At 37.8% G+C, this 23,913-nt stretch overlaps 5 protein-coding genes across 8 annotated transcripts; 2 read left to right on the top strand and 3 right to left on the bottom strand.

Moving 5' to 3' along the window:
* Positions 1-13: 13 nt before the first annotated feature.
* Positions 14-2,252, bottom strand: LOC124220056 (elongation factor Tu-like). Its single transcript, XM_046628443.2, has 4 exons — positions 1,363-2,252; positions 905-1,276; positions 635-826; positions 14-526 (listed from the first exon to the last, which is right to left on the bottom strand). The coding sequence occupies exons 1-4, from the start codon at positions 1,912-1,914 to the stop codon at positions 257-259; spliced, it is 1,386 nt and encodes a 461-aa protein (XP_046484399.1). The 5' UTR covers positions 1,915-2,252; the 3' UTR covers positions 14-256.
* On the top strand, positions 2,035-8,847 carry LOC124220051 (endoplasmic reticulum metallopeptidase 1-like). Of its 4 annotated transcripts, none has more exons than XM_046628429.2 (7): positions 2,035-2,491; positions 4,436-5,944; positions 6,154-6,334; positions 6,604-6,944; positions 7,110-7,315; positions 7,439-7,736; positions 7,830-8,847. In XM_046628429.2, exons 1-7 carry the CDS (start codon positions 2,486-2,488, stop codon positions 7,989-7,991), a joined length of 2,703 nt encoding a protein of 900 aa, XP_046484385.1. In that variant the 5' UTR covers positions 2,035-2,485; the 3' UTR covers positions 7,992-8,847. The 4 variants fall into 4 exon arrangements, with proteins under 4 accessions (XP_046484385.1, XP_046484386.1, XP_046484388.1 ...); XM_046628430.2 differs by having other exon boundaries at positions 2,036-2,491; positions 4,436-5,935; XM_046628432.2 differs by having other exon boundaries at positions 2,037-2,251.
* Positions 8,502-10,044, bottom strand: Prosalpha3 (proteasome alpha3 subunit). The gene is made up of 3 exons (XM_046628445.2): positions 9,931-10,044; positions 8,935-9,562; positions 8,502-8,778 (listed from the first exon to the last, which is right to left on the bottom strand). The coding sequence occupies exons 1-3, from the start codon at positions 9,931-9,933 to the stop codon at positions 8,636-8,638; spliced, it is 774 nt and encodes a 257-aa protein (XP_046484401.1). The 5' UTR covers positions 9,934-10,044; the 3' UTR covers positions 8,502-8,635.
* A 1,925-nt stretch (positions 10,045-11,969) lies between these two features.
* hop (tyrosine-protein kinase hopscotch) lies at positions 11,970-17,117 on the top strand. The gene is made up of 13 exons (XM_046626278.2): positions 11,970-12,487; positions 12,599-12,897; positions 13,010-13,369; positions 13,517-13,720; positions 13,810-14,087; positions 14,178-14,514; positions 14,640-14,802; positions 14,907-15,028; positions 15,238-15,391; positions 15,542-15,857; positions 15,934-16,247; positions 16,364-16,701; positions 16,784-17,117. The coding sequence occupies exons 1-13, from the start codon at positions 12,386-12,388 to the stop codon at positions 17,097-17,099; spliced, it is 3,303 nt and encodes a 1,100-aa protein (XP_046482234.1). The 5' UTR covers positions 11,970-12,385; the 3' UTR covers positions 17,100-17,117.
* Positions 17,118-17,323: 206 nt separating this feature from the next.
* Pngl (N-glycanase Pngl) lies at positions 17,324-20,603 on the bottom strand. Its single transcript, XM_046626280.2, has 6 exons — positions 20,112-20,603; positions 19,675-20,027; positions 19,196-19,399; positions 18,889-19,063; positions 18,411-18,830; positions 17,324-18,308 (listed from the first exon to the last, which is right to left on the bottom strand). The coding sequence occupies exons 1-6, from the start codon at positions 20,328-20,330 to the stop codon at positions 17,745-17,747; spliced, it is 1,935 nt and encodes a 644-aa protein (XP_046482236.1). The 5' UTR covers positions 20,331-20,603; the 3' UTR covers positions 17,324-17,744.
* Positions 20,604-23,913: the final 3,310 nt, after the last annotated feature.

The raw sequence follows: 23,913 nt of genomic DNA, 5'->3' as shown, positions 1-23,913 counted from the left end.
TAATAATCGGGAAATTTATAATTCGCAACTATAACATTTTATTTATACACTTTCCAAACATCGTTCAGATGTACATATATTACAATTCCTTCTCACTAGAAATGAGACGATGTACTGCAATTCTGGTATATGCTGGCATGAATTAATTATGTGGAGAAAGATCGCGTTGATACATAGTCACAGATCAATTTCACGATCAGTGATTAGATTTATCAAGTCAGTGCACTGTACAGTGATAATAGAATATTGCTTTTTTTCATTTAGAAAGCTGTACCTTTTTGAGTTTTCTGTTAATAACTGGAATACTATCCAGTTGCTTAGTAACGATTCCAGTTATCACAGTACACTTGTTTTCTCGAATAGTGAACGCTTGTCCCTCCAAAAACGGCATTTTTCTCATTAACGTTAATCTTGCCTCTGCATGTTCTCCAGGCATCAGTAGCTCGGTACCATCGGGTAACTTGAGATCAATTCTGCATGTTATGTGCCAGGTGGAACTATACAATGGTTGAATATATCCTGAAGCCTATATGAAAATCAATCAAAATGTTAATTCAAATATGAATATATTAGAAATTTCAGCATTTTTACAATTGTAATTATTATTATTATTATTATTATTTTCTCACAATACCTGCATGGGTTTCTTCCGCCCACCTTCACGTTTGGTTAATAAATATATTTGGGCTGCATAGTGATTGCTTACAGACAGTGAGTTAGCTGCACACAGCAGCATGCCTGTTTGCACTCTGCTGATTTTAATGCCACGAATTAAGACTCCAACATTTTCTCCTGCTTTTGCTTCTAGAACACTTTGTTTGAAAATCTGAAGAGAGGTTTAACATTCTTATAGTATCGTAAAATCTTAGCAAACTGTATCTACCGGTTTACCCTTTTGGTTTACCTGTATATCTCCAATAGTTGTCGGAATCTCCTCGTCAAAGCCGAGTAAATTGGCATTAGCGTTCTTTTTCAATGTTCCTTGTTTCAAAGTACCTACGACAACCGTACCTCTACCAGGAACTGTGAAAGCATTATCTATAGGTAAAATAAATGGTGATTTGTAATCTCGTGTAGGAGTCGTGATATAACTGTCTACAACATCAAGCAGCTTTCTGACAGAAGGAACTCCAAAATCTGACATATCTCCTTGGAGCGCTCGGAGTGCAGAGCCATATACGACAGGGCTATTAATTCCATCGAATCCAATATCTGTCAGCAATTCCCTGGTTTCAATCTCGACTAGCTCTAACATCTCCATATCTGCAATATCTGCCTAAACATGGAAAGTTCATTCTACATTTTGATACCATTTGGATTTTATTCAGCCATGTATATGAAATTTTTTGAACGCAGTTTTACCTTATTTACGAACACGACAATCTCTTTTATGCCAACTTGTTTAGCTAGAAGCAAGTGTTCTCGAGTCTGTGGCATTGTGCCATCAGTAGCTGCAACCACCAATATTGCACCATCCATTTGTGAAGCTCCGCTAATCATATTTTTTACAAAGTCTGAATGACCGGGACAATCGGTATGAGCATATCGCCTTGCTTTTGTCCTGTAGCCAACGTGCGCAATATTGATGGTTATACCCCTAGCCTTCTCTTCGGGTGCCTTGTCTATCTCACCATAAGATACATATTTGGAATCGTCATTTTCGGAGGATAGAACCTTAGTTATAGCAGCTGTCAAAGTAGTTTTCCCATGATCTACGTGACCTATTGTTCCCACATTACAAATCGTCTCTGTATCGTCGGCGTTTTGGGTAAAGCGACGAGAGGTTATGCCGAACGTCGGACTTACATTTAATAACTTATTACCCAAAGTGTAAAACTTTTCCGAATACGATCTTTGCGCGTTTATCGATTTACCGGATAGAATAATACGGACTAAGTTATTGATTCCGCGCATGATGCCGTTATTTATTTTCCCAACATTTGAACAAGTTTAAGGTTAGTGAACCTTTCATTTTGTTGTTGACATCGTGCAGAACATAGAAATATATCGATAGAGTGGGGAAGGCCGGGAAAATCTGGCATCGCAGAAAGCAAGTGCTATCTGTGAAGAGTCGCTGGAACCGGTTGATTTGTCGTTTATTTCGTTTCCGAAGCGTTATGTTTATTTAAAGTCTATGGTTCGGTCTCCGCCATAACCATACTTTCTGGATTGTATCACGATGATCACGATTGTACGGATGCGGTGTTAACCAAGAACTGCGATGATTAAACGATGACTTCAGTCAGCGACGGTGGCAATAGACTTTATCTCAATCCATGGGCGATTACCGGATTTTGAACGCCTTCGTTTTTAGTTTTTGTTACAATATTAACAATTTTCTTCTCAGTAACGCAGAATGAATTTTTGTCGTTTCAAATAATTTAAAACCAGCGCCACTGCAGCTCTTCTGCATTCCTACGATTTTACGCAAATCATTTTCTTCTTCTTTTTTATTAACTGAATAATTTTCATCGAATAAGTGGCAATGGCGGTAAGTTGATCGATAGAAATGATAACAATGCAATGATCCACGCCGAGTCGAGGCAAATTATACATAACATTTACCTACGTATATACATAGATGACTAGGAAAAAAGTTAGCGGTTACGATATGCATTATTATTTAAAAATTCTGGTACATATTCTACAGTTTCGCAAGAGATTATCCTCCGTAATAAACGCAAAACTATTCATGTTTTGTGTTGAGAAATATTATATTTTGTCGTATGCAAACTGATTTCTTGAATATTGTTGGTCACAGCTGAAAAAATGAGTACACAATCGGTGTTAAATATTTTGCCTGTAACAAATGAACCTTTGTCATTAAATTTTGTAATCTAAGAAGTATGTACAGTTATGATGACCCAAAATGTGTACATGCATTCGATTCATTTGTACTTATTACTTATAAGTATGTTGAAATAAACATTTGTCATTATTCCATGAACTATTGCAGAAAAAATTAATAAATTTGCCTTGGTTAATTGTTGATTCAAATGATTATTCATTTACCTGTTTAACCAAGTAAATCGATTTTAGGCTTTGATTAACGTTTTATATTATCAGTCATCTAATACTGTGGATGTGAATTTTCTTTCACGAAGCTTCGCAACAAAATTCACATGTCATGTTAGTCTTATACGTATTTGGCGAAACGTGATTATCATGTGCGATAATCTTACACTTCATAGCATTTGCCACTTTATAGAAATCGTAACAGCACTCACAATCACTGATGTTATCACGATCCTGAAAATGTAAACTCGATCTATACGAATTCAACAGTGTGATAGTTTTGTTAGTTAGAGAATAAAATGATTGATTTACTACACGCAGTGCCATGAGCAACGATGTAATATTGAAAGTTTGTTTAATCTGAAAATAAACTGAAAGTGCATAATATTGTAGGCTGTAAAAATTACATTTGAAATTTAGGGAATTTCGATCAAACATGAAATAAGATGGAAGAATAAATAAAACAAGATTATGTGATTTATTGCAAATAATATAGAATTGGTATAATCATTTATCCTTGCAAAGATGATAATTGATTTTTCGAATGCTATATTGGTAGGAGGCTTTACAAATGATTGTCACATTGTGATAATTATGCGCTCATCCTTTATTCAATGAAACGATATTTTATTTGTTTTCATTGAGTTAAAGTTAGATTCAGGTAGTTATTGGTTTAACAAAGAGTGACGTATCACAGTTTTCAATGACTACGTGGCACAAGTTTTTTTTATCATGCTTTCCTTGAATATTATGGGGTGCCAAAATTAGGACACTTCATTTCTGAAGATAGATTTCCTTGGATACTATATCTTAGTGTGTAGTTTTAATACAGACAATAAATTGGATCATTGTTGTACTTGAACAATGCTGCATGTTGCTCAATAGAATACCTTTGATGTAATGAAATTTTACAATAACAGCCTGCTGCGATACCATTCCAATTAGTTAATCTGTATGATTTACAATGGGCTATTACCCTCTGGCTTTGTCACTCCAGATAATATAATCAAATTGACAACATCAGATACTAGTCTTCAAAAATGTTTCCGCAGTCTTTGAAGATTGGCATTCACGACAATTATATTTTGCTCCTAGCAATTGAAAATATTGGATAGATTATCAAAGAGTAGTTGATAGTAATTGCAGGCATCAGTAAAATACCTGAATCTTGATAATCATTAGTTTTGTGTTTAACAATCAGTCTTGTTCGATCCAATTCAGTTTAAATTGGTAATTTAATTAGTGATAATGTGATTCAGTTCAGTGCGAAGGAAGGCATCACTTCGTTCAAATTTATTTCATGTGCTAACTTAAAGCAATTAAAGGACTAACAGCTATTTTGCTTTTTTGAGACCATTTTTCTTCAAGTTGAAGCATGTAGAATTTTTTGTAATATTTTTCTCTCAATCAAATTTTGTAGGATCCAAAGAGAAGAACAGACGCACGCTACAGGCGTACTCGTGAGGACCCGGCATACAGCATGGTGAAGCTACCACGGCGTAACGAGGCTATTTATGCTGTAACATCAGATAGTTCTGAGTACGATGAGGAGAGAAAAAGAAAAGATCTAATACCAAGTTTGTGGTGTGGTCTGGCGATATTGTTAATATTGTTGATCAATGTGACGTTACATCATTACCTCTACAATGGATTGCCAACGCCACTTACAGTAAATGACTTAGTAGCTGGCAAAGATCTCTTCATCACCGAGAGAGCTAAGTCTGATTTAATTGGGTTGGCAGAAATAGGGGAGAAGGTAGTTGGTAGTTATGAGAATGAAGTTGTGGCTGTAGAGTACCTGACCAATATTTTGCAAGAAATTCAGGCCGAAGCGACAAATAACAAGACTGTCCAAATTGACGTCGCAAGAGGTAGTGGTGCTTATTTTATATCCAATCGTCGTTCATTTACAAACGTTTACCTCAACGTTGGCAATGTCATTGCTAGATTGTCAGATGGAGACAATTCCAGTGTGGCTCTACTGGTCAATTGTCATTACGATTCTCATCCTTCCAGTCCAGGTGCAAGTGACAATGGCATAAACTGTGCAGCAATGCTCGAAGTGCTTAGAGTGTTATCCCAAAGTCAAACTACATTGACTCACGATATCATTTTTCTATTCAACGGTGCCGAAGAAAATCCATTGCAAGCGTCTCACGCCTTTGTAACTACTCATCGTTGGGCGGCAGATGTACGCGCATTCCTCAACTACGATTCGGCAGGATTTGGCGGTAGAGAAGCACTTTTTCAATCTGGTCCAAAAGATCCGTGGCTTGACGCATATTATGCCTCCGCCGTTCCTCATCCTCATGCGTCAGCAGTTATTACTGACTTGTTTGAAAGTGGCTTGGTCCCATCTGATACCGATTTTAGGATATTTCGAGATTTTGGAAACCTTCATGGCCTGGATATGGCCTATTACGCAGGTGGCCACGTATACCATACGCTGTATGACGATTATCAAATAATCCCAGATGGATGCTATCAACACACCGGAGACAACATGCTGGCACTAATTAAAGCCCTAGGTAATGCACCAGAACTTTTGGAAAGTTCTGTCGAGGGTAATTCAGTATACTATGATTTCCTGGGATTATTTGTTATTCGATATTCAACGACAATTGCGATTATACTGAATGTATTGACGGCACTTTTGGCTCTTGCTTCACCTTTCTGGCCAACTCCGGGATGCAGCATCAAAGACAAGGCAAAAAGTCTTGGAATAAGCTTCCTCTTCCAAATGTTGGGGATTCTATTGGGATTTGGACTATCTGTCTTTTTTGGCATGCTGCTTGACTGGACAGATAATGCAATGAGCTGGTACAGTAATCCAGGGCTATTGATTGGATTGTTCGTTGTACCGACTATGCTTCCGATGCTGGGTGTTAATTGGGCGATGACTGCTCAACCTATAGAGCAGGTGATCTCAGTTAGTTCGGCAATTTTGCTCAATTTTTTATTTTATAGAAATTGAATCGATTACTTAAAGTTGATAATATTATTAGATAATTTGATGCAAAGAATTACCGATTGGCGATGTTTTTAAAAAAAAATTTCATTTGACCAGGTAAATAAGTTAAAAGTTTCACAGGTAAAAATTTGACTCTGCTGCTACTTATAAAGATATTCAATTTTCAGAGCCGTTTAGGTACTGGACAACGAGTACAGCTAAATACTCAGGCCGTAGGAATGTTATGGGCAATCATTCTGATTGCATTGACAATTTATGGTTTGAAATCAGCATATGTAATAGCTATAATTGTTGGATTTGTATCTGCAGCCAACATTATTACTTCAATATTGAAGCTGCAAAGACTTGGTTAGTGTATAAGAAATCTTAGTACTCCAAATTTCAATTTTCATTTAATTCATTGAATATAGTAACAAATTACATGATCTTCATCCGTTCGTTCAATTTCTAATAGTTAATATAATGAAGCGATTTGAATAAAACCTTGAATAGGTGACAAGTTTACGTTAATTTTCTGGACAGTATTTACATTTTGAGGATGGCTTGAAATAAGAAAAATTTACCAATGAAAGTTTATTCATTAAATTATTCATTTTTAATACTATCTTTACTTTTAGTCAGAGTTTGGCTCGCGATTTTTATCGGCGTTGGGCTCTTCATTCCAACTCTGTATTTACTTTGGCTCGGATCGATGATGACCAGTTTTTTACCAATAATGGGAAGATCAGGATCTGATATTACTCCTGATCTCTACATATCCCTGATTATGGCTGCGATCACTTCAATGATTGGCTGTTTTTGGACGCCTTTGATAGCTGTCGTTCGAAGGCCACAGGTTTTAGTACTTGGGTTTTCATTAGCTGCTGTTATCACTATCTTAGCAGCTACTGTCACGACGTACGGTTTTCCATACACAGTTGATCGCACAAGCCCAAAGCCACAACGGTTTTGGCTTATTGTAAGTTCCTGTCAAATCTACTTGTTCATACACTCTCAAGTTTCAACAATTGGTACTGAATTATTCTTTGGCTTGTATTCGTAGTTTCACTCAATCAGGATACAAACTCCCGAGTCCTTATCAATACTTGCAACTGACTAATATAACCTGAACGTGTGATTTCAGCATACAGAAAGAACTATGTATGATATTAATGGGAATGTAACGTATAATGATGGGGGATTCTGGATTCAAAATCTAGATCGGAACGGTCCCAGAACAGTTGAGAAGTACATATCTGAATACAGCAATGCTACGACCGTAGCAGACGCGTGCTTGGATACAATCTACTGTGGACTTCCAATCTGGAAGGGTAGAGACATGGGCATGTTGTGAGTTATCATGCTATTCAGAGGGATCTTTTATATTGCAAAGACATGTATTGGGCCATAAAGATTAAAGTCCCTAATTTATCAGAAAGTACGTAATCATATTCTATTATTACTTCATTCCAGAAATAAGAGCTTTTGGATACCAAATGAAGTGCCAACTGTTCAGTTGTATCAACCATCGGCACTTTTAGGTGTTTGGAATGACACAACTACAGAATCAAGGCGGCTGTATCTGAATTTGACAGGGCCCGACCATATGAGCCTAGTGTTTGCGCCGAGAGATGGTGTAACTTTATCCAACTGGTCATTGCTCGAAGAAGTTCCTACATCAACTACGTGGAATGAGAGATCGGTTTATTTTGTGCTTCACGATTATGCGATAGAACCAGAAACTACTGTAGAAATTTGGTTAGACTTAGTGGTGGGTATTTTATCATGTTTTTTCCAGTAGTTCTAATAGTTATTTGGTTTATAATTGAAATATAAAATTCAATCTACCATTATTTTCTTATAGGTTTCGGATGGAGTAAATCCAGTTATTGATATCTCTCTAAATGCTCATTATGTGCACAACACAACAAGTGCGAGCACACCTTATGCCTCCATTCTTAAACAGTTGCCACTGTGGGTTGCTCCGCTCCATTGGTCATCAACTTACAAATCTTACATTTTTTAGAGAAAAGAAAGTTTTATTTTAGTTACTGGTTTTTTTATTTAACTGGGGCCTGAGAACACAACTCAAATATAGTTTAATTAACTAGAAGTACACGACTTGACATGAAGCTTTAAACTTAACTTGAAAAGACAAGACTTTATTGTGATTTCGGGACAACTTTTCCGGAATAGAGAAGGTCGTGATAGCTCAGTACGTGAGAAATTTCAGTGTTAATGGTAAGAGATATGATTGTTTCATACCAGTATAAATGTGAGTCTGTATGCCGGATATTTAGTCTGAATCAAAGGTTTAGGGGATGCAACCACCACATAACATTAAAAAGTTTTGACACTATCTTTTGATAGGATCAGTCCCCATTCCTGTTAAATAGGACGAATGTTACATCACTAGATAGATTCTCAAAAAGATGCTGAGTTACCTTGTTATTCTCAAAAGACGTTACGAAGAATGAATGAACGACTGTTATAAGCACGACGTGTAGCAACGTGTACAATTATAAGAGAAAAGGAATGCTTTTTGTAATTCATTTTTATTCGAAATGTAAGCTATTTATCACTTACGCCAGATGCTCATGTTCACTTAAGCAAATAATCATTATTCATTATGAATTATAAGTAATAAAAATTCGATAGTTTGTTGATATTTTACAGTTTTTGCTTTTCCTTCTTTGCCTGTTCAGCAATTGCTTCTAGTCGATCGTGTTCAGCAATCAATGCCTCCACTTCAGATGCTGGTAGAATACGGGTCTTTGTTTTTCCATCTTCGCGAGTTAGAGTTGCCATCTCAACTACAACAATGATACAATAATGGAGAATGAGCAGTTTTTGCTCCCTCCACCGATCCAAATAGGTACTTATTCTTTATAAAAAATTAGGTAACATCGTTAAATATACTATTTAGATACAAGTTTGGAAAATTGGACAATTAAGAATCTTCAACTGACCTTTGTCAGAGGAGAGTTTAGTCATATCTAGAGTTTTTGAAAGAACTTTAATCGCAAGAGCCATCGCATCTTTCAGAGTAGTTTCTCCCTCCTGATATTCCTGTTTAAGAGAAGATACAGCTGCTGCCGAATTGTTACCAATACAGGTAGCTTTCCACCCGCTGTAATTGCCACTAGGATCTGACTGGTAGAGCTGATATCCGTAATGCCGATCCCAGCCCATGTAGAGTATGGAAACTCCGAACGGTCTTTTACCTCCGTACTGAGTGTAAGCTTGTTTGACATCACAAAGCCAAGAAACCAGTTGCTCACAAGGAATGGCTTCACCGTATTGAAGAAGATATCTTTGACCGATTAAGCGGAGCTCGTTAGTGAGAACGTTTGCATCAGACGTAACTCCAGCAACGGAGCAAACCATATCCTCATTTAGTTTATAGATTTTTTCTGAGAAAAATACTTCATCCAACAGCTTGTTGGTGTTCCTTCTTTCTGCGGCTAGTAAGATTCCGTCATTGGCCAGAATTCCTAAACAAGTACCAGCGTGACTTATAGCTTCCATTGCATATTCCACCTGGTATAGCCGACCCTCTGGCGAGAATATAGTTGTCCTGGTATCATACCGGCGAGCCTGATCAGAAAATCAAGAAATTGTTAAGAATGAATTAAGTTTTTACGTTCTGAGTTTTGGATTACAGTCGGCATGACGATGCGTCAATTAGTCGCATTGTTGCCACGGTTTATTTTCGCCTAGTAGCCTTTTCTCAATTAGAAGGGTGAATATTTTCGTAACAATTAATACTGAGTTGGATATATCTGGAGCTATGGGAAATTTTTATTAGAATTAGATGGGATAATTGTATGGATGACAATGCATCAATAGAGGTATTCTAACCTATTTCTGTTCAGAGTACAGAAGTTTACATTATTTAATTAATTAGAAAATAAGTCTATAGTCGTTTGCGGGTACTTTGATGAAATGAATAATTTTATGCTCACCATTTTGTCAAACTTATTCAAAACTACCAAAAAGTTTAGCAATTAAATGAGAGTAACACACTGAAAATCAAGTTTGACGGCCGGCCCAAAACTCACACGCAACCAGCTCTGAATTATACATAAACTATACGATACGTAGATTTGTGTTTGAATCAAGCTTTCATAATTTGTAGCTAGATGGCAGTAGTATCGGAGTCCACTCGATCGCCTCCATTTTGACCGCCATTTTCTAACGAACCGAATTGCGGAAAATTTTAAACACATGTAAGTACGTAGAAACGTTAATGTTAATGTTGACATATTCGTCGACTGAAGAATATTCTTCAGTCAACGGTAGCGCTATCCATTCGAAAGAAGAAGAAATTTGAATGCATACGACGAACGCTCCGACGTCATTGGATTATTCTCAGGGAATATCCACGGCTGCAAAGGAATACGCCATCTGTTTTTACCAACTTACTAAATCAAAAAATCAACCGCAGGTACAGACATTTGCGACAAATACAAATCTGAAGTGCCCTATTTGTTCTGCATCACATGCAATCTATATTTGCTCAACCTTCCACAAATTATCAATAGAAGAATGCGTAAGGACTGTTGCACACGCGAATCTTTGTTACAATTGCCTCTCTCAGGGTCACAATACTAGCGATTGTAAATCGGAAAACAGTTGCCACAAATACAACAAGCGTCATCATAGCTTTCTGCACAAACAATTCAAGAGGACTCAGGCAGTCACAGCAGGGAGTCCGTTTACAAATGCCGACAACCATGCAGCCCAAGACTATAATATACGCCCGCGACAAAGTCCTTATGACTTGAGCAGGTAGAAAATCCAAACGGGAAATCCCAACTCATTACGTTAGTCACCAATTCAAGTACAAAAGTGACCTTATCACCGCGGTCATCGAAGTGCTTAATCAACACAACCAGCCTGTACGAAGCCGCACCCTCATTATTACTTGCAAAACCATTAATTTTATAACCGAAGGCATGGGGAATATCTTGGGTTTAGAAAGGTCTGCTGTACCCCGGTCGGCGCTCTCAAAATACTTTCGACGATGCCCAAAAGTATAAGTTCCAAAACCGTAAACGGACCCTTTTGCTGTAGATTCATTTTGTACCGTAAGCAATATCCAATGATTCGTTGTAATATATAGAGAGAGCTCATCGATTGATTATTCGACTGATACAAAAAACAACACTTTCGAGAGAAATTAATGAGCTCAATCAAACGAGACCACTCGCTGCGAAGAGTAAACTCTTACGTGTCAATCCATTTGTCGAGAAGGAAGGAATTCTACGAGTTTGGAGGTAGGCTTCTCAACGCTATAATGTCATTCAATGAGAGACACTCGATTGCACTATCGAAGAATCATCACGTTATCTCATTGATTATCCAAAACGAGCATCACATACACTTTCACGCAGAAGTACAAGCAACCTTGTACGCCGTTTGCAGCCAAGTATGGAAGGTTATCAGACCCTGTGTCAAGTACTGTAGGGCAAAGTCACACCCTTGAAATATTATTAGATGATTCGTCGAAAAGTGCAACGGGCTACCGGACTAAGAACGGTAATTTTGCCATGCACCTGTACGAACATACGATGATCCAGCTGCTCGACCGTACGCTAAATGTACGGTCCTGAAAAAATTCTAGGAATTTAAGTAATTGTTTGGCTAGCCTCTGATAGTGCAAAAGGATCAAGTACGGAAGTGTAAAGAAATTGTCCCAGTAATTTAGATTTCTGATTATCTGTTTTCAATCATTGCTTTAAAAATCAAGAAAATAACGTTTTCTCCAATGACTGCTTCGTCTGATTGAAAAATCCGCCCATCTTCATCGTTAGTTTGAAATATTCTTGAACGTGAAAAAATCAATAATTTCGATAAAACCTGTCTGGTCCTTGAGACGAGACGCATAATCGTGGTAATTATACGACCATAAAAAATAAAAAACAAAAATGTATTCTCCAAAATTCCAAAGTAACGGTCTACTTTCACTTTGAGTACGAGCTGTTGCCACTAGAAGGTTTGTAACGCTGCGGTGTGCCACCAGACCTTTGTAGAAAACCATGGTTTAGGGCGTTTAGACTTTAGTGTCGAGCGTGTCGAGAGACACATCGTAGAGGGAAGATATACTCTTCAATCAACGCGAGTTAATTAACGGATACGTACATTCGCAGAATTTCGAATGAAACCCGGGCGCGTTTTAAATTCGTTGAAAACTCGAAAAGCGATCGATCTGTTATGCACATTTCGGTGTTGCGCTCTATTGATTAAAGCTTGTAGAGTCGAAGTCCGGATACGTATGCAACACTTGTAATTTGTAATGTCAACAGAATAGTTTTCTTATTGTTAGTGAGATGCGCAACGTAACCTAAAAAATGTGGTAAACATCAACTTAAAGTTTAACAAAAATACAATCTCGAGTAATAATAAATTTGTTCTACAATGGAAGAGAAAAACGTAGTGTCAGTTAACTTGGCCACCGATGCGAAGGGTGTAATTATTCCATGTACTGTTGAATGGACCGCAGAAGATTTATGCATCAAGGTAGGAGAGGATCATTTGGTTTCTGTCCTCTTCACATCTCAGCTGTTATAAAAATGAAAACACGGTAAAGATTCATATAATCTACCTGTCTTTCTTCTTTGTATCCATTAGGTCTGCAAGCAAATTGGTATCGGTCCAGTCGCAAGGCACTTGTTTGCACTTAGGAATCGATCCACCAAGTTATGGTGTGCTTCTGGTCAGAAATTGGAAATTAAAGATAAATTGAAACTTGACTTCAGGCTGAGGTTCAAACCGTCGAGTATACAGAGGCTTAAACAAATCGATATCAAAGCCTATGATTATTATTTTCTCCAAGCTCGTACCGATGTCTTGGACAACAAGGTTTCAGAAATAGTTTATGAAAAACATAAACGTGAATTGATCGGATTGGGAGTCTGCGATATGTACAGGTGTTCATTTTTCTAATATAAATATTGCAGTTTCAAAGCTGCTTATCGAAATATTTTAACATGTTTGATTTGAGTCAAATTTTTGTTTACTGATAATTTTTATTACTTATAGAGTGATGCTAGAGAAAGATATACCAAGAGAGATTGTGGAATCCGATTATAAGAAATACATTCCCAAGGAATGCCTAAAGCGTCATTCGTTCTTTGTAAAGAAACCCATTCATAATGCTTTGGTTAGATTATCTGGTCACGACGCTGCTTATGTGAAGGACCAGTATTTAAATCAGTTGGAATGCATGGCTCCAGATTATTTGTTGGAAGAATATAAGGCTTTGATGGACAGGGGTATACCTAATCCTCCGCAAAAAGTTTTACTCCGAATTAATTCTAAGGAAGTCAAGTATACTGACATGGAAAATAACATTGAGGATACTTTGTGTGCCATAGAGGACCTCTGCTTTATTTCAATCAGGTAATTAATGAATATATTCTTTATCATGTCTATTCCTTATATTTACACCTGTTCTGTGTTAAGAATATTGATGAATTACATTAATAAAAATCTCGGGAAATTTACAACTGTATTCTTAGGAATTCTAACATAAAATTGTTTTTCAAGGCACGATGGAACAGTAGAAATATCTCGAAAGAATGGGATTCCTACCTATTTGAAGTTTGGTACAAATGCGCTCTTACTATCATTCGTTTCTGGATTGGATGGATATTATCGTTTGGCCATTAAGTGGACATTTAATTTATGTAGAGACCTCATAACGCCAAGTTTGCAAAAGCTTCATAAAATGAAATGTCATGGACCTGTAGGGTGAGAGTCTTTGTCATTCTAAAATCTGTATCTTAGAAAATTTTATTAAAGTAAGTTACTGCTTTATTGTCATCGATATATTATTACAGCGGTGAGTTTTCGTATGCAAAACTGGAAGAGAAACGCAGTAATCGACCCGGTACATTTGTTCTGAGAGAAAGTGAAACGAAATATAACGTATTTTACTTGGATGTATGTGGTAAAGACAGCAAGCCACGAACAAGAAAGATTGAACAACTGGGACCTGACGAATTTATTTTATCCGATAGCGTGCAAAGGTATACGTCTCTTGCGCAGTTAGTCGCCGCTCATCAAGACCCTGAAAATCAACTTTACCTCCGTGAATGCCTACCGCCTTCAGAATATGGTACATCTTTAAAATGTTACAATCCTACAATTATACATGCCAAGATTTTATATGACATGTTGGTAATTTGTCTTAAATCTACATTTTTAGATAAATCGCCATTATTAATTTGTGCCAGTGAAAGTGGCGTGAGTGATGTAGTTGCTGACGAAGAGTTAGTGACTGAGCTTTTGAAAGACGGTCCACGTTGCATTCCACCTCAGGAGTTACAGGTATACAAAGCACAACCTTTTCGTAAACACTATGAGTTAACATCCGAATCCAGAACACCGGCGATTACTTCATACCGAGCAATGTGGAGAATAGCTAAAGGCAAAAAACTTGGAGTTGCCATAAAAATTCTTGAAGAAGAAGAGTCGGGAATGACTCGAGAATTTTTCCAACTGGCTGGAAAATGGGGTCAGCTTAGATCGACAGCAATAGCTCGGTCAGTAATTTGCAACTCTAAAGTATATCAATTATTTCAAATGTCGTTGAGACTATATATCTTTATAGAAAACTACGAAAAATGAAAATCCGTGAAATCAGAAAATACCATTAATCTCTTGTTAGGTTGTATGGACTGATGCTTGCACCAGCTGTTGGAATGGTACTGGAACTAGTGCGATATGGTCCGCTCGATGTATATTTACAAACACACGCTTCAACGCAAACAATTAAAACTGTTGATATGGTGGAAGCAGCCGCATGTCTTGCCACAGCTCTGTGGCATTTGGTCAGTTTAAGTCGACATTGTGTTGTATTTAATTTTGCATTTCTAATAGTCCATTTTAAGAGATTAAATTCTTTTTACCCTTAATCACCCTCGTCTGCTTCTAGGAGGAAAACGGAGTTGTGCATGGTAATATCAGGTGCCGAAAGCTTTTGGTACACACGCATAATGCGAATAGTTTGGTAGTAAAATTAGCAGACCCAGGCCTGTTTAGCTACACACAAGCAGAGTAAGAATCTTTATTATTTGAGTATTTTGAGCACAACTGATCAAAAATGAAAAAAAAATAAATAAAAAATAGCTATTGCTTGGTTACTCATTATTTGCAGATTAGAAAGCATGTTGATAATCCCGCAAGATTCATCACATTTCTATCTGCATATTCATTATATTTATGGTAATTTTTATAATAAAACTAACCAGATCGAATTAATTTAGTGTTCATTGGCTGCCACCCGAATGTTATGGCAATGCGGAATTAGCTAAGCGTAGTTCACAGGCAGATGTTTGGGCTCTGGCAACCACCTTCTGGCAGATTTTCTCCCGTGGTGCGCCTATACCTCCCCACAAAGACATTGATTCTGTAAAAAGGGTATGTAATATATGTTCTTCTCAGATCTTAAGAGCATGTTGTCATGGATGGGATTATCTCTGATTTATGAATGAAAAAATGTTGAGATGGTTTTCGTATTTTCTGATTAATTCACAAGCTTATATTCGTATCTGTATACTTTATTTGCAGTACTATTCAAGCGGCAAACGATTGCCTATGCCATCTGGCTGTCCAACTGAAGTTTATAAACTAATGCTTGAGTGTTGGGGGGAGGGTGGTGGATCTAGAAAACAACCACAAGCAGTAATGCGAGATATTAATCAGATTTTGTACCAAGTGTATAATTCGAGGAGAATTCACGCTTACGAAACAGCATTTCCTAAACTCTTCACTGACTCCAGTTACATCGAGGCAGAGAAAGAGATCGATTCATCTGACAGTGAGTCTCGGGCCAGTAGTCTATTTACTGATCGCACTAGTCTGGTCTGGGATGATGATGACGAAGGTACCCAAACAACTTTTCATAATTCAATTCTCCTTATCGTAACAATCAGTGGTATACAGCAGCTATTCTATTTCAGCTGAAGGTGAATCGAAAGAAATTGATCAAGATGATCAAGAGGAGTTATCCTCGTATTTGATTTGGTTGGCTAAGGTAGGAGGTGAAAAAAGCGGACCTTTGGGACAAATGCAAGGCATTTTTGAACTGGACGCGGATTGCAATGTGATTCTTCAAGGACGTATAGGACAAGGTTTTTACGGAGAAGTATACAAAGGTTTGCTCGAAAGAGACAACAAAGATGCAGAGCCTCAGCAAGTTGCCGTTAAAAAACTCAAGACTCAAGCTTTGGAAGCAGACTTACGGGACTTTGAAAGAGAAATATCAATTATGAAGGTGGGATATTGCAATAATTTTTTTTGCATGAAGGCCATGTATTTGATTATGCTGAATTGGGAAGTATCTCTTATCTCTGCAGTATTTTATAGAAAATCAATTACGTACCATTTCAGACTCTGAAACATGAAAATGTCGTGGAAATTCTAGGAGTTATATCGGAGCCAGAAGTTTGCTTGGTAATGGAGTTTGTAAAGCATGGTTCACTGCAGAGTTACTTAGCGATAAACCGTGAGACGTTGACGCATAGGAAATTGCTAGGCTTTGCCCTTGATATTGCAACAGGAATGGATTATTTAGGCCGTAAAAGTATTGTACACAGAGATTTGGCGGCTAGAAATATTCTTGTCGCTAGTGAAAATAGGGTAAAAATTAGTGATTTCGGATTAGCACAAGTAACTGGAATAAACGATTACTATATTCTTCAGACAAACAGGGATCTTCCTATAAAATGGTGAGTCAATAGCTCGCCTTACTTTGAATGACTTTCAACTGTTCAAAGATTCCCTGGAAATTCGACAATCATTTCATTGTAGGTATGCGCCAGAGAGTTTAAGGGATGGAAAGTTCTCGCCAAGGTCAGATGTTTGGTCTTTTGGAGTGACGATGTACGAGACATTCGGCTTTGGAGACGAGCCTCGAGTACCTGGAGTTGGGGATGGTGGAAACTCTGAAGGTAGCGCCGAACTATTAGAGGCGCTAGAGAGAGGTTCTAGACTACCATGCCCTCCCACTTGCCCGCAAGCCGTTTATGTTAAACTGATGTATCCCTGCTGGCAATTACAGAGTCACGAGCGACCTGATTTTTCAACTCTCTGTAACGATATACAAGACTTGTTGACGCAATATTGAGATGCCCAAGAAAAATGGTAAACAGTAATTGCCGCCATCCGTTATTCGCATATGACGAAAAGGTGCCATAATTTTATACATAATTTCTATCTGTCATACGAGGATACGTCTGACATCCTGTGTGAACTATTATTCTTAAATCTCTTTTGATAGGTTCAGATGATACAAAAACTATCTATAACTATCTATATAAAAGTCTGTGATTGAACTTAGATGTTTCGAAATATTTGTACATACCAAATTTATTAAAAGTTTTTCATCATGCAATTGTAACACGAACAAATGACCTTCTATACATATTATGCACAGTACGTTGTACGGTAGTACAAAATTAATATTATCGTGAATCAGTATATTATATAAATATGCATGTACTATACATGTGCATACATATACAATATACATGCATATACGCTTTGAAATTATTCACAAAAATTTACAAATCATGTATTATAATATGAATTAATAATTGCCAATTTTTTTCTTCTTTTTATACTATAGGAAGTAAATTTCACCGTTTGATTTGAGTGAATGGTACACGTGCTATGAAGTATATGATAATAAATCTCTGTAAGAACGTCTATACAATATATTATCTGTTAATTTTATCTCCATCAACCAGTCAATTGAAAATAAAAGTATGTGTTAGATAACTTTAACTGTATTGATACAAATTTCTATGGAATGATCTGTGGAATCTAGACTCTGGCGGAACAATTGGGCGTGTTGCCAGGCTAGGTCCTTCTCACCTCCACTAAGTGTGGCCGATAAACTGATTTTAAAAGTCCCGTTAAGCTGCTCTGTTTTAAATTCTTTCGAATCATTGATAGGGACCACTTTTGTTTGGCCATTTCTGTAAAATCCTTGAATTTTCCACTCAATGCTTGCACCGTGAAAAACAGCAGCGATAGCTCGCAAACTTAAGTTAGAAATTTCTAATTTAGAATCAGATATTTCAAAGTTCCAGCTTATATTCCCGCTTTGGTTTTCTGGACTGCGGGCCAGATATACCATTTTCCAATCGTTTTCGACTTTGCGAAAAATTCCTCCATTCATTTCGTAAACACCCTTTGCCCAGCCCTCAATTTTCTCCAACACATTTCCACTCCTGTCAACTAAGACATAATTGTCACTTGATGCTGTATAACTAAGCTTTATCGATTCCACCTCTGAAGGGATACGCCATACATGGGATGAATTTGAATCAATCTGTGGAAAGGATGAAACTTAACAAAAATATTCTGCCAATTGAAGTTCAATATGATCAGAGACTATTTTCATGAAAATTAGTGCAAGAACACGCCGTCTTACTTTTGCCTCCTGGCGAGACAGTCTCCATGCTAACGATCCGGAGGTTCTTCCGTGATAGTCTTTGTCACTTTCGTCTTTCCTGTTGTTACCAAAATGGTAAATTATCAGTTCTACTAGTTCCATTAGAGATCGACGTATGAGATATTGTTGGCGTGGAATGGAACAGCTCGTACGACGCCGGTTTTCCGATAGCGATGTTATAATTGACACTAGATTTGATTCGGAACACAGTTTTCTACGTTTTAGAACAGCTTTTTGGTCAGAAGTGTATCTCCAGGTCACGTCCTGCATTTCATCCTTTGAAAAAGCTAAAATGTAGCTCAACTTTTTTCCCCAACCTTTTTCATACATCAATGGCCGATCCAATACGTTTTCGCATGGATCAGCATGTATCCATCTATTCGCAGCCACCGACCACACCTGAATCAATAAATACGATACATTACGTGCTGTGTGGTTTCAACGATCGCGTATTTACCTCCACCCAGACATGATCTGTGTAATCCCACACTAAACGGGTGTCGTAGTTGAGTGAGCGGCAAATCAACGCAAATGCATTTGCCCATTCACCGCAGCGTCCTTTTCTAGTATATAACAGCAAAGCTGGATCCGAGTAGCGAGGAAATTCTACGGTGTTGGCACACGTGGTACATCTACAGTTGAACATTTTTCCATCAGATTTCTTATACGGAAAAATGGCATTTTCGTTGCTTGGACTCTTGACTTGATGTATGATTTTCGGTTGCGTTACTGCTGATCAATCAATGGTGCACGATATTACAAACCTGTGAATCTCTATTCTTGATACACCTGGTCCTCTGGCAGGTATTACTTTTTGGAAGGAACATTTTCCTGAGCATTTGTTACATTCTGGACTGTCGACCCAGTTGAAAAATTTTTCTTTAAACCATGCTAGTACTTCAACAAAAACCAAATCCTCTATCGAAATATCTTCTAATTGTTTATTGTCTCTGGTCGACTTTACTCCTCTGTAACAAAAAATTTTACATCAGTCAGTTTATTTGCGTGTTATTCTGAATGTATAGTTATGGTATGAAAAAGTCACGTGATGACACGTAAGCATGCTTGTTTTAGCTTATATCAATTTTCGCATGCAAAACCAAAACTCCGGTCGGTGGCTTGGTGAGAAATTTTTATTTCAACTAAATTTACCAGCACACTTAACATTCGAAACATTCAAATGACTGGATGATGAACGAAGAGTGGTTTTGTTAATGCGTGAAGCGTCTTATGCTGTATATACCTTTGAATTAATCTCATTTTCTCCATAGCGTTAATTTGTAATTCCGACAGAGGTATGAGCGCTCTTGCCTTGTTTTGTAGCTCGGTATTCTCGTACTTCAATACTTCTTGAAATTGTCCTCGTATTTGCTGGAAAAATTTTTCCTCCTGCGCTGTGGGTGCGACATTAGTCTGCAGGTTGAAACTTGATGAGACAGCAAGAGCAGGACTAGTCGGATGAATTGCTGCACACGATTTCTGGGCAGGCGGCTTAGTTTGTGGTTCTTTTGTTTGACCTGGCTCTGAGAGTAGGCGTTCCAGTTCTTGTAGATTAGACAAGGAGGCGGTTTCCGGTAATAGAAGGTGATCGTCTCGCTATTGGAATGGTAAAAGATTATCGTTTGTTCCGTTCATAGTTTACTTATTATCGAGAACGATCCTTGATCAGTTGTCACCTACCTCGACGAATCCAATTTCGAAGAGACACTCCATCGCTCCAACCGCTGGTAAAATTTTATCAACGACGATTGGGTTGCTCAAGCGAACCTTACGGTATTTAGTTTCGTTCGGATTTTTCATCACGTTTTTGCACAGTCTCGACAATACGTCACGTACTTCATTGTAAACTTTTTTATCATTCTCTTTCAACAAATCAAAGCAACGTTTCACATTACTCATCGTTACCGAGATTTTGACAGTTATCTTAACCTCTAACTTGACTTGATCGGATTTGAACTTTTTCAAGTAGTTCAGGTTTAAACAAACGTTCAAATTACCTGACGCATAGATTAATAGGGAATGTTATGTGTATTGGAAATTATTCAAACACAATGATTTTTTATTTTTTAAATTCGAATTTAAGGCGAAAAAAACGGTCCTTTTTCTGCATACGCAGACAACTTTTTTTTTCCCCCCACAAGCGTTGACCGAGGATTGATAAAGGCAGCCAGCTAAATGGGGCATTTTGAAGCTCGTCGTTTGCTCGCGAGGAGGGCGGCGGGTATTTGCGGTATAGAAATTTCCTACCGTACCGACTCAATTAACTTTGTAACTGCCGTAAGCGAGTCGGTAATTGTAGGGCACTGCCATTACCTCCGTGCCATTTAGCTTGCTTCAAAATGATATCTGTGACTGGTTGTCTTTAGCAATCTTCAGTCAACGTCGAAAGTAAGCGTGCATTGGCGAGGTGTCAACCCTGATGATGAGCGTTGGTAGAACAATGTATTAATATGTATTAACAGGTAAGTTAGGGACTTTTAATTAGAATACAATACCGATGTATACATATATTCAAATTGTTCACCCAACGTACAGATGCCGCGATTTGTCATAAATTGATGATTATCGCCGGTAACAAGCTACAGATGATAAAGTTCGCTCCTAGCTACAAACCTCGGTAGATTACAAAATTTTCGTTTATAATGATGCGCGGAATATTTAAACATTCGCATTCGCCCAAAGCCCCGCTTGGACGCGCTTATACTTTCGAACAACGTAATTTCTCACGAAAGTTTAGCTGTGGATGTGAGGTTTAATTGGAAAACTTTTTATCAACAATGGGGTTTACCCCGAATATTAATAATGGTATGGGGCACAATAGGGAAAATTCGCATCAGGTTATCATAATTATTATTCCACGGAAAAACGTGACGAGTGTTCTCGCATGTTCTGATTCCTTAGTTTCGACTCATGTTGTCAGCTTTTATTCGAAAAATTTCATTCCTTTATTCCAACAGAGACTGGAATTGTTATTGTATAAAATAAATTTTCAGTTTAAATGATGATAAAATGAACTACATTTTTTGAAAAACGCTAGCACATCAAAATTGTTACACGACCCTTCGCACAGGATTTTTCAAAATCATCTTTTATTATGGCCGTAGAAAAACTATCAAAAAAATTTATTTGTTTGATGAATTCGATCATATTATTGAAAAATACGGTGAAACAGTTTTTTTCAATTGTTTGGATAATCCTTCTAGCTAATAAGCAGTGAGAAGGATTTAGAAAAATTGAAAAAATAAATGATTATCATTGTGTCGTTGAAATGTTGACACCGGATTGAAGTTCTTCGCATGCGCGAGAAGAATATTACAATTTATGAAAAAACGCTGAGAAACACGAGTCTGTCATCGTGCCAGAATGAGGCGGACCCAACAGTCCATTCAATCAGAACCCTGAAAATTATTTCCGGGAAGCAGACGGAAGTTCCGTGTCGAACGTCTTGACGTCAAAGATTAGGTTTTACGACAGGCTCGCATGAAATTGGGTTGTTGGTAAAACTGAGCTCGCTCGCCGCTATCGTGCAGCGTTTCCGCGAGTTGTTGCCATCCCAGTCCATCTCTTTCATCCGTTCCCAGCTTTAGCGGATTTCTAATAAATCCATAAAGAATTGACGAACAAAGTTTATCACCACCGAAGTTGATCGTGCAGTCACGCGACTTAATAGCGAAGTCAGTACACGAAGTTGCGCTTCGAAATTGCCCGACTCTACTTCGCCAGTTGTATAATATAAGGCGGGTTATATCCTAACAAGATGTGCCTACCGGAGACTTGTTTAACGAAAGAAATTCAACCCTTAAATCGAGACGTGCCAATTTCAGGAGATGAAAGTGTACCTCGCATCCTTTGGGACGGTAGCCTATCGAATTACACCGGGGATACCCTCGGGCAAAGTGTTTTTTTCCATCCACTATATTGACAGAGAAAAAAGTGGTATGAATAGAAGCGAAAGAAAAAACATCATTTCAAAAAGTACGTTGCGGTAAATAGAAGAGTTTAAAATTGATTTGCCTCCGAATAATCTCCGTTTAGATTTAACGGGCAAAAACCAGAACCGATCGGTCTCTTGGGCAAAAACAATAGCCAGCTTCCTGGATATACGAATTTAACAATGTAATTAAACTCCCGTAAACCTTTAACACCGAGACTGTATTCGGGAGTTCAGATATGTACGCCAGCTCTCATACCCTCATTGTATAACTTTCGATAACAATATCAATTAGAGGTAACTTTTGTCTGCGATTCGAGCCGTAATTTTTTACGATTCATTTTATTTCACCGGCCAGTCGTATCGCATTTTTCTCATTTATACGTGAGATTAAAAAGAAGCCTTTACGTACATCCGGCTCATTATATTATTAACAATTGGCGCGTTGAAACTTCAGTTTCTATTGTACTGTGAATCCATATTGTTCTCGTTGCAATCAATAAAACTGATTGAATTCGTTCCTGACAAAGAAGTATGGAGTGTGAAAATTCATTATTTTTACCGTTGATAAATTTACCACTAATTTAGATTCTCAAAACGTAACAACAGCTTCGGTTGTGTAATACACATACAAAAAAATTAGAATTGAAACGGTGTGAAAATTTCTGCGTTTGTGTGGAATCCACTCGATCGGTTGTGGCTGCCATGGGGAAAAATACGCGGACAGAAAGAAAAATTCGTACCAGAGCAACGAAAAGCTGGAAATGAATAAAAGAAATTAAGTTATAGCACCCACGTAGAGGATACCACTGTAAATTTTCTGCCCTCTCGCCGTTGATGTGGGAAATAAATAACACAAAAATGAGACTCGAGTCTGGACCTGCACGTTTTCCAGAGGCTGTACACCGATCGCAAATATATTATGCAGGGTTTCGCGCATGGAATAACAATGTCAGGGAACCGGGATGATTTCTTTGCGGTTAAACACGCGTGCTTGCGGAATGATCATGCATCAGGAATAACGTGTTCCGAGTACATTAATGTTCATTAATGGGTTCCCGGTAGCTCGCAATTTTTTTGATATCACAACTGGAACGAGTTTCCATTCTAAGTAAATATTATGTGCCAATGACTATTGCAAAGCTAGTGCAGGAGAAACAAAAGATGCGTTGATCATAGACGCATAAAATTTCTATAAAAAGGCTTGTTTCATTGGCATACCGTCATTAGCATACCTACTTCCAATTTTTAATATCACCATACACTTATGCAGGGTGTTCCCAAGTAAACGTCGTAGTATGTTGGGTTGCCTATCGTGAAGGGGAACAAATATCGGTAAAACAGATCCTCCGAGTCATTATCACTTTAGTCAAGTCAAGTCGAGTCAATCACTTCAATGTGACTCCGGAACGCGATCACTGAACACTTCAGCATAGGTTTGTAAACACCGTAACAACTGCTTGGCCAAATCCACAGAACTTGGTTACAAGAGCAGTTCCAGCTCACTCGTGAGGACTTTGAACTCGCTGCTGACCGATGACTTGTACCGAT

The sequence above is a fragment of the Neodiprion pinetum genome, chromosome 5 (genome assembly GCF_021155775.2).
Source record: "Neodiprion pinetum isolate iyNeoPine1 chromosome 5, iyNeoPine1.2, whole genome shotgun sequence".
Classification (NCBI taxonomy): Eukaryota; Metazoa; Arthropoda; class Insecta; order Hymenoptera; family Diprionidae; genus Neodiprion; species Neodiprion pinetum.
The sequence above is the reverse complement of the archived record's forward strand: the minus strand, read 5'-3'. Positions and strand labels throughout refer to the sequence as shown.